Source organism: Pleurodeles waltl, chromosome 1_1 (assembly GCF_031143425.1).
Source record: "Pleurodeles waltl isolate 20211129_DDA chromosome 1_1, aPleWal1.hap1.20221129, whole genome shotgun sequence".
Classification (NCBI taxonomy): Eukaryota; Metazoa; Chordata; class Amphibia; order Caudata; family Salamandridae; genus Pleurodeles; species Pleurodeles waltl.
The window spans coordinates 283,280,715-283,296,703 of record NC_090436.1 but is presented as its reverse complement, the minus strand read 5'-3'; the positions used below and the strand labels follow the sequence as shown (position 1 = coordinate 283,296,703).

General features: G+C 45.7%; 1 protein-coding gene across 1 annotated transcript in view; it reads right to left on the bottom strand.

Moving 5' to 3' along the window:
- Nucleotides 1-507: 507 nt before the first annotated feature.
- The window catches only part of ITGA1 (integrin subunit alpha 1), a 795,992-nt gene continuing 780,510 nt past the window's right edge, over nt 508-15,989 (bottom strand). The window contains exon 30 of the mRNA XM_069221693.1: nt 508-4,078. Coding sequence (XP_069077794.1) covers nt 4,034-4,078 — 45 coding nt within the window. The 3' untranslated portion in view covers nt 508-4,033. The remainder of the gene's footprint in view (nt 4,079-15,989) is intronic.

The following is a 15,989-nucleotide window of genomic DNA, read 5'->3' as shown; positions in this document are numbered from 1 at the left end:
TTTTGCGTCAAAAAGTATAAATATGGCCCTGAGTACTTATTCACTATGCAACAGATTCAGTCATGAATTTTATTTGTTTCATCCTGAATATTTAGAAGTATAGCAAATATTTGTTGAATATTCCTACTGCCTGTAGGCACACCTTTTCTTTTAGAAGTTCACCGTCCTCATTGACTTATTTTTTTTTAATAGGTTTTCTTTATATTCTGGCTCACGTGCGTCCCTCAATTACCTCCTTGCTCCTTTACAGGATACGCATCGATCCCACACTCCGCTTCTGCTAAATGAGGTACAGCTTTATGGTACAAACCACAAATTCCGTAATAAGGCACCTGCATATGACAAGTAGAGCAATAAATTCACTTCTTGCTGGCGTATCATACCTATGATAACATTAATTGAACCTACCTGCAGCAGAAAGTATGAACACCAGCCCATTCTGATTCAAGCTTTAAAGATGCTTTAGCAAAGAAGGAATTATTGCAAAGTACACAGAGACTTAATGCATATTTGTTTTCATCTTTTATTTTATTTTTACAGATTTCAGATGTACAGGTGCAAAGAGTAGCTCTTGTTATAAAAATATGACACTGTAAAAAACAACATACCATACTCTGATCCTAAAGTATATGTACAAAAAGGCCTGAAGTGTCTTGCATTGCACACGTATATTATAGTAATCTCACTTTTTCTTGATAACGGTTGCCTTTAGGGGGGTGTAAAATGTTAATTTCACTTGCAAACGTTTGTGTGGTTGACAAGCCACAAATGACTGCACAAAGTCTGTAACATTTCAAAACGTAACCTAAATATGCAAATTCTTTAAAAAAAATATCAACAAAGTATTTTTGGGAAGAACATTCTTGGCTTAACTTTGAAGCCCTCATGAAAGTCGCAAAATTTCAGGGAGAAACTTCTTTCCACATTTGCACACCCTTATTTGTTCCTCTGAAGATCTTGTGCCTTTCAATATTCAAGCGTTTTCAAGTAAAAATGTTCTACATACTGTATGGTAATATAAAATGATCAGACAGAGTGAGAAAAGAACAGCTCAGTGCATTTGTACCTTATGCAATTTCTTTACAGCGCAACTGACAGTAATGCTCAGATTACTACTACGGGGCTAAATCCTGATCCTTGCACAAACAGGAGATTGCATAGAGACCGGTATTATGGGTAATGCACTAATTACCCCCCTCCCAATCTTTCCTTGGTAAATTTCAGCAGTCTAACCTGACAACATTTACCAGTAAAAACTTGGGGATAAAAACATTGATCCATGTGGAAATGGGTGTAGCAAGCACCCATTGTTGCACATACTTCCTCATTTTCCAAGTAACTTTTAAATACGAAGTATTTACTGTACCCAGCAAATACTGCTCTCTAGTGGGTCAGGATTTACTGGAAGTGGTAAGCACTTCACCTCGTCTCAGTTTCTTGGAGCATAAGAGCCATACTTTTGGCCAAGTCACGCAGTGCAGCGCAGCAAGTCACCATGCTGTGCTGCGTGACAGGGAAAGGGCAGGAATGCAGCACATTTAAGTCAATACAGCACATTCTTGCCTTTTCCCCTGCTCTGGCTTACTTTTGGCTCCCTACCGCCAATGCAGGCACCCTTGCTCCCTGGTGCACAAGTGCCTGCATTGCATGCAGGATTGTTTTTGTACAAGAAGGGGCACCTTCCTGCACAAAAACAATCCCCTAAAGCATACTCTTCTATCTATGTGCGCTGCACAATGCAGCACACATAGAAAGAGGAGGTAAGGAGGAATAAAGATGTTTCCCCTTGTTTCACCTCCCCTGGCAAGGCATTGCATTTTGGTGCATTCCCAGGTTTATCTCTTACGGGAAATCTGGGAATGTGTCAAAATCCATGGGAGTGGTGTGGGAACACCCAAGCAACACCCATGGAATGCCTTCCTAGGGCAGAGTAACACAGGCCAGATTAACGCAATGCAGCATTACTCTGCCCTGGGAAGCCACGCAAGTCGTGGCTTCATAAATCTGCTGGAAGTGTTGTGTCACGCATGCAACATGTTGCGTGGTGCAAGCTTGATGCAACTGGGGCCATAAATATGCCGCTCCGTTACCGTAAAAAGCACCACTTACCTTTTCCTTCCCTATCAGGACAACCTAACGTGCAACAGTTTGTTTGATTATAATATGAAATGAGCCAAGCGTTTGATGGGGTTATCTTTCACTTTTATGGCAAAGCTGGCGTTAATTCAGAAAGTACAAAACTATAAACATTCTCAAGACTCTGGTGCGAACACATGAGATCCCTTGAAACTAAAAGAATATTTACAAATTGACTATTCACTATGAAATCATAATTGTTATATCTTATATTTCGATTGTTTTGATGCCCTCCGCATAGTCTTGAATATCTCCTAAACATCATTTTCCGCACTGGCGTTTTTTGTTAATTCACATACAGGTCCATGTTTACTATTCCTTCTCAACTATAATTCTTTTGTGCTCTGTATCTGTCCAGCAATGGACAAAAAGCACATTTTCAGGACATTCTCCGACGTACCGCAAAACAGGCAAATGGATGCACAATTATGCATGACGGGCTTAGTTTTGTCTCTTTTAGCAATTTACATTGGGAATAGTATGACATAGTTTGCCCTGTGAAACTACCATGTATCTAATATTAGTCCTGAAATAATATCTCATGCTAGTTTAGTAAAATAGTGCAGACAAATCAGTAAGTATTATGTGCTGGCAAAATTCAAAATAAATATACAGTGACTTATACCCATGCAGCAAGACACTAATGTTAGCTGGTCGATCCCGATTTAATTAACAACACAGAGGTAAAGTGCATTGCACTAAATAAAGCATAAAGGGTGTCTAGCAGTAGCATATATTATACCACAGAAAAGCACAGACTCAACCCCGATATTTCGCAACTCCATGCAACTACTAAATAGGTTTCCCTGTGATTGTGCCTTAAAATGTGTGGGTATACTTTGGCTTTCAGAATTCGATTTTACTGACAAAACGTGTAGAAACTGTGGGGGAATGAAAATGCGGTTGTTCCAAATAAGAGTCACGCAGTGCTGACTACCCGCGGGGATTGACAGGACAACACTTTAACAGGAAATGGCACTGCTGACAGCATTTCATCCACAGACATTAATTAATATGATACACGGCTATCTCTGTATTCTGAGTAGATTTCCAAGTGATTGCTGCGAAGATTGCTTCGTTCGCATAAGGCATACATTCATTTCCACATAATCGGCCCGAATGTGCCATCAAAATCTACATTTTCAGCCTTTAGACTTCTACTGCTGGTCCATATCAATCTATTCTTATCCTGTGGTGCAGAACCCACGAATGTCTAGTACCAGATAGGTCAATAAATGTTACACTTGTTCTAACACACGATTAAGTGTCTGAGACTTGTAATGTGCAGAATGGCTACTCCGGATGATGTATTTCTCTGAGCAATTGAAATCACACTGGTATTTCTGCCTTGTTTTCAGTCTCATCATATTCGATCTGACATGCATTCTAATCCTCTGCAATGTAACCATTACTGAGAAAACAGTCTGTTTTTTTCACTCGTATTTTATATTGGTACAAATGTTGATATATAACTTGTGCTTTTTCTCTCTCTTGTGGTGCACACAGTATCATGCTAAAAAGTCCCAGAAGTGTAATAACATGGAGAAAAGAAATATTTGCTCTCTTTTATCTCTCTTTCTAGTAATGCGTAGATACCTGGAAATTAATAACTGAGCATTCCTACATCCTACACGTTTCAGCACCCACAAATATTTCAGTGTCTTACTCAACACAAATGCGTACTATCGTCAAAAGAATTCTGTTATGAAGGAGAGACCTGACTATCTCTAAACATAGGTTCCGCCTCAGCAACATTCTGCAGTTATTTATTTATACATTTGTCCCTGACTGAGTTGCACATATGTTAGAAGGTTTTTGGAAATTGTCAGCATGGTGCTAACTTGCTTTGAAGAACGTTCATCATCTCATTATTTCTTGTCTTCTATGATGGCTCAGTTTATTCTTCCATCTTCTCCTGTAGTGGCCTTTTAAAAAATCCAGCCTGGTGCAACGAAAAATACAAATGATTAGTGTTTCAATCACACAAGCTTTCGATCTTTATTTTCCGATTAGCTGGGGGTGGGCTTACAATGTCATAGACATATTTATTATATGTAGTTGTGCCATCCATATACGTTCTAACTAGGAGTTGATTAATTTAATTGCTTTTTAACAAGTTCTGCATTAAAATCAAACCATCTAATATGCATCCAGTAGAGATTGGTGAAAAAATGACACTAAGAGACATATTTATACACTGTTTGCACCGAATTAGTGTCATTTTTTTACTCTAATTTGGTGCAAAACTAACTCCATATTTAAACTTTATGGAGTTAAAGTCATTTTTGGGACGTGGAAACCTACCTTGCCTTAATCAGATGCAAGGTAGGCGTTCCTGTGCAAAAAATGACTCTATGGCCGTAACGCCATATTTATACTCCTGTGCAAAAATGGTGCATGGGAGGGAGGAGGGATCAAAAAATTGTGCAAAGCTTGCTTTGTCCCATTTTTTAACGCCTGGGTCAGAGCAGGCATTAGGGGACCTGTGGGCCAATTTCTGTGGTGGAACACCATGGAATAAGCCCGCAGGTGCCCTCCCCAGGCCCCAGTCTCCCCCACCACCCACACCAGAGGGACAGCAGAGGATGGGAGACTTCATCCCAGGTAAGCACAGGTAAGTACAGGTAAGTACAGCTAAGTATTTTATTTTATTTTTTAAAGTGCCATAGGGCCCCCATACATGGCACAGGATGCAATGGCCATGCCCAGGGCACCCTTGTCCCCTGTGCTGGCCATTGCGGTGGTGGGCATGACTCCTGCCTTTTCTATGGCAGGAGTCATGTGGCATGGTAGGCTTAGTGCCATAAAATGACGCTAATCTGGTTAGGGTAATTTTTTTTTACTCTAACCAGCCTAGTGCCATTTTTTGGTGCAAAAACCCCTTCTTCCATACCGCCAGCCATACCCGACTAACGTAATTTTTTAAAACTCTAGCCTACCCTTTGCACCGGCTTGCACCATTCCATAAATATGGTGCCCGGCTGGTGCACAGAAATGGTGCAAGCCGGTGCTAAACCTTTTGGTGCAAAACTGAGTTAATACAGTTTTACACCCAAAAGTATAAATCAGGGCCTTAGTTGTTTGCAAACTTTTTTAAGTTCAAGAATAGTCAAAAAGGTCTTAGTTAGTGAATTACTGAAGAAATGTGAAAAATAAGCATGTTTTCAGCAAAAGAATAATAATAGTTTGAGTGCTAAGTGGCAGCAACAACTAGATACAGTGAAATGCATTTTAATTAACAATACCAACACATTAAACTCCTAAAACGGGAAGATCTTTTAAAGGCATTTCAATTTCTTTCATATTACAAATGCATGGCAAAACAAATGTAAAGAACTTGGAGTCGTGCAATTTTACAGTGGATTAACCTGATTGAAAGTGGTGTCTCTTGTTTGGATTGCTATGGATGTAATGTGTGACACTAAGAGGTGTGCGTTGTTTAACTAATGAAAGTTAGTCTTATTACCTTCTTTATATTTTCCCCCTTTTCTCTTTCTCACAACTCTGTCCATTCTCTTTTTCTGAATATGATTGATTTAATATTTAATAGGAGGTGTTAAATGTGTTGTACAATACATCAGTAGATATCATATGTTAAAAAATATGAAAACTGACTAAGGCGCATTCACGTTTTGATATGAGTCTTTTGACACGTTTGAGTAATTTTGATGTCAGTATTTTGTTGTGAATTTGGGTAACTTTGTTACCGATGACATTTGTGAGAAAATAGGGCTGATTGCAGAGGCCCCCTAACTTTTTGCCCCCATTTTCCACTTTATGCTGGTGTTTTCCTGACTCTGATGGTGCCCTGGGTACTGCTAACCAGTCCCAGGGCCTGTGCTCTGTGTAAAATGGATATGCAAATTAGGCTAATTATAATTGCCTAAGTTAACCTACCTATATGTCCCTAGTATATGGTAGGGCATGTAGGTTTAGGGACCACAGCATAGGTGGTGCACCCATAGGTGCACTGCTGAGGTGCCCAGTGTAATTTTAAAGGCAGGCCTGCCTTGCTGGCTGCTTTTAAATTAAAGTTGTATGCAAATTCGACTTTGGAATTAAAAGTAGTTCCAAAGTCTTAAACTACCTTATTTTTACATATAAGTCACCCCTAAGGTGTGCCCTATGTGCCCCTAGGGCTGGGTGCCATGTAACTATAAGCAGGGACTTTATAAAAATAGATTTATAAACCCTGGTGAGGTAAAAACAGCCAAATTCGTTTTTCCCTCATTGAAGTAAATGGCCTTCATAGGCTAGAATGGGGAGACTTTATTTTACATTTTAAAGTGTCCTTAAATGTTGCATACCAAGAATTTGGTATCAAATTAATTGTTGTAATAAATCCCCCAACTTCCAGTTGTTGGATTTAATATAACTTGTTCAGGTAAAAAGTTTTAGACTTTACCTAAAAAGTTGCCAATTTCAGCCCTGCATTGTTTTTGCTGCTGTGCTCTGATTGGCCAGCGTGCAGCAGCTTAGCCAAGCTGCCTTGATGAGGTGTGAAGTGGCCTGGCTTCACACAAAGGAATGTGCCTGTGGGAGAGAATCTCCCCTCAGCAGATGGTGAGGCAGGAAGGGGGAGGGCTGCCAAACTGGTCTTCAAAGGCAGAGAAGGACATTTGGAGCAACCAGCAACACCCCCACATCCTGCAACCCCAGACAACTAGGTGCCCCCTTGATTAGTTTAGGAGAGGGCAGGAGAGGGGTGTGTTTATGATTTTTAGCCACACCAGTGGGTGGGCTCAGCCAGATGTAACCTCCAAAAATCAGATTCAGCCATGATGGATTTATAGAGAATGTTGCCCACTGGGATGGATTTTTGCCACACTTCCCAGGAAGTGGTCATCACAGGGGGACGACCCTGTACCTGATTGGAGAACCAGGACCCCCCTGCTTTTCACCCAGGAGCAAGGATAAAACTGGCAGACCTGCACCCACACCCCAGATCCCCACCAGATTTCAACAAGAAAAGAACTAAAGGAGAAGAAGGACTGCCCTGCTGGACCCCTGGCCTGCACCTGGAACCTGCACTCAGAAGGACTGCACCAGCTGCACACTTGGGCTTCACCACAAGAAGGACTTTGCCTGGCTTCAACTGGTTCAAGGAGGGACTCCCTGTTTGCTACAGGTGAAAAATTGCTAACCAGAGTCCCCTGCACCAACTCCTGAAGAAAGCGACCAGCTGACCACTGCCCAGTGGCCAAAAAGGAGTTTGCGCCAGGTGCATTCTGGGAGTTGTAGTCCGCACCCCCCAAGGACCATCTCAGAACTTCTGGACCCTTGGGGTGAGCTGTGGACCCAAAAAGAACCTTAAAAGGACATCTGGGTGAAGCCCCAGAAGTTTGGAGAAGATTTGCGAATTTTTGTAAAAAAGCTCCATAGAGGGACCGACCCGCCGCGGAAATTCTAGCCAGCTTCCCTCAACCGCGACCCGGCCTGACTTGGTGGTTCGTCCCGGTAAAGAAAAATCTCTGAAAAAGAGACTAAGTCCGAAGGTAAAAAGTTGACCGGGACCTCCCAGCCATCGTATCCGAGAAGGGCTCCATGGACGTCGGATCAAGATCCAGGTTTACCCCGGTCAAAGGATTTTCACCTCGAAAAAACGACTAAGTCCGAAGGTAAAAATCTCCACCGAGGATTCCAGCATCGCGTATCCGGAGAAGGGCTCCAGGAGGTCGGATAGGACTGGCAGGTTCGTCCTGCTGAAGAAAATCTTCAAAATAAAGATTAAGTCAGAAGGTAACTTTTTAACCGAGGCCTCCCGCGACCTGTAGCCGAGCAGGGCTCCATCGCGGTCGGCCTGAAACTTTGACTTTGCCCCGGTCGAGGTGCAACCAGATGACCCGATTGGCGCTTTTTGTTTCAAGAGCTAGAAAAATATTAATTCTTTAAAAATTCATATCTCCGGTTCCCTTTATCCGATTTTATTCGTTTTTGTGTCATTTTAAAGATAACAATATAAACTATTTTTATAAATTGGTTTTGGATTTTTAAACTGTTTCCTGTGTTTTATTTAATTACTGTTTTGTGATATTTGAATGCTTTACACACTGTCTCCTAAGTTAAGCCTTGACGCTCGTTGCCAAGCTACCAAGGGTTGAGCTGGGGTTAATTTACTGAGACCTAACTGGACCTAAGTGGAGGTTAGTGGCTTGTTGCTAGGTGTAGGTACCTACCTGCCCTTACCAGCAACCCATTTTCCAACATTTTTGGTGGCAGCTGTGGGATCCTGTACTTGTGTTCAGTATCACGTTACAGTTTTAAGTAAAACAAATTAAAAATCCTTTAAATTGTCTTAGTGCAAAAATTGTTTAAAAAAAAAAAAAAAAAACATTTTTAATTTGGATTAATTTCTATCATTGAATTTTTGTAATTTTTCTAAATTATTGTTTCCAATTTTTTCAAAAAGTTTTTGTTGACACAAAACTAGGGAACCATGGAGCTTGATCTGGCTAACCTACCCACACTGACAGTAGTCCAGCTTAGGGGGTTGTGTACTGAAAGAGGGTTGCCTGCAACCACTGACCTCAGGAAGCAAGTCCTGATCAAATCCCTGACAGCATGGGCTGAGGCCCAAGAGGTAGACCCAGGGGAAGCTCCAGAGGAGGGAGAAACAGGGGAGGATGCTAGCTCTAACCACTCAGGGGAGGGAGGGCATCTGAGCCTAAGTGAGGATGAGGAAGAACGGTCCTCAGTACATACAGTCACTAGGGGCAGACCCAAAGCTAGTGGTGGGAAGGGGGTCCCTTCAGGAGGAGAGAACCCATCCATCAGGGAAAGAGAGCTGGAGGCCCAGCTAGCATACATAGCTTTGGAAGCAGACAAGCTGGCCCTAGAAAAGAAAAAGTGGGCAAAGAAAGAGAAAAGAGATGGTGGCAGCGACAGAGAAGTTGAGGTGTTCATGGTTGGGGGAGTTTGCCCCAGATTACCCAAGGGGCTGGTTCCTGCTTATGTAGAGGGGGATGATATAGACAAGTGGTTGGAGGCCTTTGAGAGGGCACTCCAAATGAGAAGGGTTAGGCCTCAATACTGGGGTTCCCTTTTGTGGGAGTTGGTCCCCAACTCAGGGAGGGATAGGCTTCTGACCTTAAGGGGGGAGGAGGCAGATTCGTACCCTAGTATGAAGAGGTGCTTAACCAAGAAGTTTGGTCTAACTCCAGAGCAGTATAGAATGAAGTTCAGGGACACCCAGAAGGTCAGTACCCAGTCTTGGGTTGACTTTGTAGACACCTCACTAAAGGCACTAGAGGGCTGGATTATTGGTAACAAAGTAAATACTTATGAGGGGTTATACAATCTGATCATGAGAGAGCACATCTTGACCAATTGTACCCAAGAAAGGTTACGCCAGCATCTAGTGGACTCTAAGCAGACCAACCCTAGAGAGCTAGGGGAGGCAGCTGATGAGTGGTTGAGGACCAGGGTGGTTGTCAAGTCCCAGGGGGGAGACTCCAAGAAGGGGGGGTCAGGTCCCCAAAAACCTAAGGAGGGAGGTGGTAAGCCCACCACAGAGACTCCCTCTGTACCCCAGAACCCTAAGAAGGAGGAGAGTAAATCCCATTCCCACTCTGACAAGCAGAGACAGGGAGACCCAGGGTTAAAAAAGCTCTTGGACAGTAGGGCTTGCTTTGACTGTCAGCAGACAGGTCACTTCAGAGGAGATGCAGCCTGTTCAAAGAAGGTGGTTAGCACTGGGCTGTCCAGTGTAGCCATGGAGGAGGACTCCTCAGATGATGAAGTCCTCCTAGCATTGAGCTGGGAGACAGGACCAGATGGTAAGCTGGTGATCCCTGAGGGTGGAAGTAGGCACTTCCACCCCATTCAGGTGAATGGGATCCCTACCACTGGCCTGAGAGACACCTGTGCCAGTCACACTATAGTGAGTGGCCGGTTAGTGACCCCAGACATGTATGTCCCAGGAGAGACAAGGAAAGTCAGGATAGCCACAGGGGAGGTCACCACCAAACCTGTAGCCATAGTGCCCCTAGAGAGGGAGGGTATCCTTGACTGGTTTAGGGTGGTAGTCAGTGCTGACCTCACCCTAGATTGTATCCTGGGCAATGACCTCCCAGAGGTGGGTCTGGTCCCAGATGGGGCGGTCGCCCAGGGCGCCCCCCCAACCCAAAGTCCTGGGGAGTCAGTCACTACAGTTAGGAGACAGGGGTCCCCAAGAAAAGGAAAGAAGAAAAGGAAGGGTAGGCCACTCTTAAAGAGAGTTCCAGGGAGCCAAAGGCCTTCTGCCCCAGTAGGGGGGGAGCCCAGAGTTGGCACTGGTGAGGCTTCCCCTGACCCCAAGGAAGTCCTGAGTAGTCAGGCAGCTGTCCAGATGCAGGGTGTTGCCCCTGCACTGACAGAAGGGAGAGTGGAAGGAGGGTGTCTGCCACAGGAGGTGGTAGCCCCCCACTCTAGACAGCAAGAGGGGTGCCAGGACCCCAAAGTTGCCCCTAAAGCAGCTCAGCCACCTGTCAGTGGAGAGCTTAAGGTGTGGTTCTGGGTACTGACAGCTGTCAGTAGCCTCTGCTGGGTGCTAGCCTTCCTGGCAGCACTGTACTTGGCCTGGGAGGCAGACCCCAGGGCCAATAGCAAAGTAGGCCCCCTGACCCTGTTGGTCATGGTGGGGTTGCTCAAGTGTTGGGTGACCTCTTTGCGTAAGCTAGGTGTTGCCCTAGCAAAGTTAGGAGTAGGGGAGGTGGGCACCTCACTACCCAAGTTGGCAGAGAGAGATGAGGAAGACCCCCCTAGAGGGAAGTTTCAAATTGAGATGGGTCCTTTCACTGTTGGGATGGCTTCACTACCCAGAGGGAGTGACCATGACAGGAGGATGTAAGGCAGAGTAGGCCCTGCAAAGGGACAGCCAGTTTTCTTCACTGTCTTCCCCGCCTAACAAGCCAGGAAGACTCTCCCAGGGTTGGGCTGAGTCTCCTGGGCGTTTGGGCTGGGGGGGGCTTGTGTGAGAAAACAGGGCTGATTGCAGAGGCCCCCTAACTTTTTGCCCCCATTTTCCACTTTATGCTGGTGTTTTCCTGACTCTGATGGTGCCCTGGGTACTGCTAACCAGTCCCAGGGCCTGTGCTCTGTGTAAAATGGATATGCAAATTAGGCTAATTATAATTGGCTAAGTTAACCTACCTATATGTCCCTAGTATATGGTAGGGCATGTAGGTTTAGGGACCACAGCATAGGTGGTGCACCCATAGGTGCACTGCTGAGGTGCCCAGTGTCATTTTAAAGGCAGGCCTGCCTTGCTGGCTGCTTTTAAATTAAAGTTATATGCAAATTCGACTTTGGAATTAAAAGTAGTTCCAAAGTCTTAAACTACCTTATTTTTACATATAAGTCACCCCTAAGGTGTGCCCTATGTGCCCCTAGGGCTGGGTGTCATGTAACTATAAGCAGGGACTTTATAAAAATAGATTTATAAACCCTGGTGAGGTAAAAACAGCCAAATTCGTTTTTCCCTCATTGAAGTAAACGGCCTTCATAGGCTAGAATGGGGAGACTTTATTTTACATTTTAAAGTCTCCTTAAATGTGCATACCAAGAATTTGGTATCAAATTAATTGTTGTAATAAATCCCCCAACTTCCAGTTGTTGGATTTAATATAACTTGTTCAGGTAAAAAGTTTTAGACTTTACCTAAAAAGTTGCCAATTTCAGCCCTGCATTGTTTTTGCTGCTGTGCTCTGATTGGCCAGGGTGCAGCAGCTTAGCCAAGCTGCCTTGATGAGGTGTGAAGTGGCCTGGCTTCACACAAAGGAATGTGTCTGTGGGAGAGAATCTCCCCTCAGCAGATGGTGAGGCAGGAAGGGGGAGGGCTGCCAAACTGGTCTTCAAAGGCAGAGAAGGACATTTGGAGCAACCAGCAACACCCCCACATCCTGCAACCCCAGACAACTAGGTGCCCCCTTGATTAGATTAGGAGAGGGCAGGAGAGGGGTGTGTTTATGATTTTTAGCCACACCAGTGGGTGGGCTCAGCCAGATGTAACCTCCAAAAATCAGATTCAGCCATGATGGATTTTTAGAGAATGTTGCCCACTGGGATGGATTTTTGCCACACTTCCCAGGAAGTGGTCATCACAGGGGGACACCCCTGTACCTGATTGGAGAACCAGGACCCCCCTGCTTTTCACCCAGGAGCAAGGATAAAACTGGCAGACCTGCACCCACACCCCAGATCCCCACCAGATTTCAACAAGAAAAGAACTAAAGGAGAAGAAGGACTGCCCTGCTGGACCCCTGGCCTGCACCTGGAACCTGCACTCAGAAGGACTGCACCAGCTGCACACTTGGGCTTCACCACAAGAAGGACTTTGCCTGGCTTCAACTGGTTCAAGGAGGGACTCCCTGTTTGCTACAGGTGAAAAATTGCTAACCAGAGTCCCCTGCACCAAATCCTGAAGAAAGCGACCAGCTGACCACTGCCCAGTGGCCAAAAAGGAGTTTGCGCCAGGTGCATTCTGGGAGTTGTAGTCCGCACCCCCCAAGGACCATCTCAGAACTTCTGGACCCTTGGGGTGAGCTGTGGACCCAAAAAGAACCTTAAAAGGACATCTGGGTGAAGCCCCAGAAGTTTGGAGAAGATTTGAGAATTTTTGTAAAAAAGCTCCATAGAGGGACCGACCCGCCGCGGAAATTCTAGCCAGCTTCCCTCAACCGCGACCCGGCCTGACTTGGTGGTTCGTCCCGGTAAAGAAAAATCTCTGAAAAAGAGACTAAGTCCGAAGGTAAAAAGTTGACCGGGACCTCCCAGCCATCGTATCCGAGAAGGGCTCCATGGACGTCGGATCAAGATCCAGGTTTACCCCGGTCAAAGGATTTTCACCTCGAAAAAACGACTAAGTCCGAAGGTAAAAATCTCCACCGAGGATTCCAGCATCGCGTATCCGGAGAAGGGCTCCAGGAGGTCGGATAGGACTGGCAGGTTCGTCCTGCTGAAGAAAATCTTCAAAATAAAGATTAAGTCAGAAGGTAACTTTTTAACCGAGGCCTCCCGCGACCTGTAGCCGAGCAGGGCTCCATCGCGGTCGGCCTGAAACTTTGACTTTACCCCGGTCGAGGTGCAACCAGATGACCCGATTGGCGCTTTTTGTTTCAAGCGCTAGAAAAATATTAATTCTTTAAAAATTCATATCTCCGGTTCCCTTTATCCGATTTTATTCGTTTTTGTGTCATTTTAAAGATAAAAATATAAACTATTTTTATAAATTGGTTTTGGATTTTTAAACTGTTTCCTGTGTTTTATTTAATTACTGTTTTGTGATATTTGAATGCTTTACACACTGTCTCCTAAGTTAAGCCTTGACGCTCGTTGCCAAGCTACCAAGGGTTGAGCTGGGGTTAATTTACTGAGACCTAACTGGACCTAAGTGGAGGTTAGTGGCTTGTTGCTAGGTGTAGGTACCTACCTGCCCTTACCAGCAACCCATTTTCCAACATTTTTGGTGGCAGCTGTGGGATCCTGTACTTGTGTTCAGTATCACGTTACAGTTTTAAGTAAAACAAATTAAAAATCCTTTAAATTGTCTTAGTGCAAAAATTGTTTAAAAAAAAAAAAAACAATTACATTTTTAATTTGGATTAATTTCTATCATTGAATTTTTGTAATTTTTCTAAATTATTGTTTCCAATTTTTGCAAAAAGTTTTTGTTGACACAAAACTAGGGAACCATGGAGCTTGATCTGGCTAGCCTACCCACACTGACAGTAGTCCAGCTTAGGGGGTTGTGTACTGAAAGAGGGTTGCCTGCAACCACTGACCTCAGGAAGCAAGTCCTGATCAAATCCCTGACAGCATGGGCTGAGGCCCAAGAGGTAGACCCAGGGGAAACTCCAGAGGAGGGAGAAACAGGGGAGGATGCTAGCTCTAACCACTCAGGGGAGGGAGGGCATCTGAGCCTAAGTGAGGATGAGGAAGAACGGTCCTCAGTACATACAGTCACTAGGGGCAGACCCAAAGCTAGTGGTGGGAAGGGGGTCCCTTCAGGAGGAGAGAACCCATCCATCAGGGAAAGAGAGCTGGAGGCCCAGCTAGCATACATAGCTTTGGAAGCAGACAAGCTGGCCCTAGAAAAGAAAAAGTGGGCAAAGAAAGAGAAAAGAGATGGTGGCAGCGACAGAGAAGTTGAGGTGTCCATGGGTGGGGGAGTTTGCCCCAGATTACCCAAGGGGGTGGTTCCTGCTTATGTAGAGGGGGATGATATAGACAAGTGGTTGGAGGCCTTTGAGAGGGCACTCCAAATGAGAAGGGTTAGGCCTCAATACTGGGGTTCCCTTTTGTGGGAGTTGGTCCCCAACTCAGGGAGGGATAGGCTTCTGACCTTAAGGGGGGAGGAGGCAGATTCGTACCCTAGTATGAAGAGGTGCTTAACCAAGAAGTTTGGTCTGACTCCAGAGCAGTATAGAATGAAGTTCAGGGACACCCAGAAGGTCAGTACCCAGTCTTGGGTTGACTTTGTAGACACCTCACTAAAGGCACTAGAGGGCTGGATTATTGGTAACAAAGTAAATACTTATGAGGGGTTATACAATCTGATCATGAGAGAGCACATCTTGACCAATTGTACCCAAGAAAGGTTACGCCAGCATCTAGTGGACTCTAAGCAGACCAACCCTAGAGAGCTAGGGGAGGCAGCTGATGAGTGGTTGAGAACCAGGGTGGTTGTCAAGTCCCAGGGGGGAGACTCCAAGAAGGGGGGGTCAGGTCCCCAAAAACCTAAGTAGGGAGGTGGTAAGACCACCACAGAGACTCCCTCTGTACCCCAGAACCCTAAGAAGGAGGAGAGTAAATCCCATTCCCACTCTGACAAGCAGAGACAGGGAGACCCAGGGTTAAAAAAGCTCTTGGACAGTAGGGCTTGCTTTGACTGTCAGCAGACAGGTCACTTCAGAGGAGATGCAGCCTGTTCAAAGAAGGTGGTTAGCACTGGGCTGTCCAGTGTAGCCATGGAGGAGGACTCCTCAGATGATGAAGTCCTCCTAGCATTGAGCTGGGAGACAGGACCAGATGGTAAGCTGGTGATCCCTGAGGGTGGAAGTAGGCACTTCCACCCCATTCATTTGAATGGGATCCCTACCACTGGCCTGAGAGACACCTGTGCCAGTCACACTATAGTGAGTGACCGGTTAGTGACCCCAGACATGTATGTCCCAGGAGAGACAAGGAAAGTCAGGATAGCCACAGGGGAGGTCACCACCAAACCTGTAGCCATAGTGCCCCTAGAGAGGGAGGGTATCCTTGACTGGTTTAGGGTGGTAGTCAGTGCTGACCTCACCCTAGATTGTATCCTGGGCAATGACCTCCCAGAGGTGGGTCTGGTCCCAGATGGGGCGGTCGCCCAGGGCGCCCCCCCAACCCAAAGTCCTGGGGAGTCAGTCCCTACAGTTAGGAGACGGGGTCCCCAAGAAAAGGAAAGAAGAAAAGGAAGGGTAGGCCACTCTTAAAGAGAGTTCCAGGGAGCCAAAGGCCTTCTGCCCCAGTAGGGGGGGAGCCCAGAGTTGGCACTGGTGAGGCTTCCCCTGACCCCAAGGAAGTCCTGAGTAGTCAGGCAGCTGTCCAGATGCAGGGTGTTGCCCCTGCACTGACAGAAGGGAGAGTGGAAGGAGGGTGTCTGCCATAGGAGGTGGTAGCCCCCCACTCTAGACAGCAAGAGGGGTGCCAGGACCCCAAAGTTGCCCCTAAAGCAGCTCAGCCACCTGTCAGTGGAGAGCTTAGGGTATGGTTCTGGGTACTGACAGCTGTCAGTAGCCTCTGCTGGGTGCTAGCCTTCCTGGCAGCACTGTACTTGGCCTGGGAGGCAGACCCCAGGGCCAATAGCAAAGTAGGCCCCCTGACCCTGTTGGTCATGGTGGGGT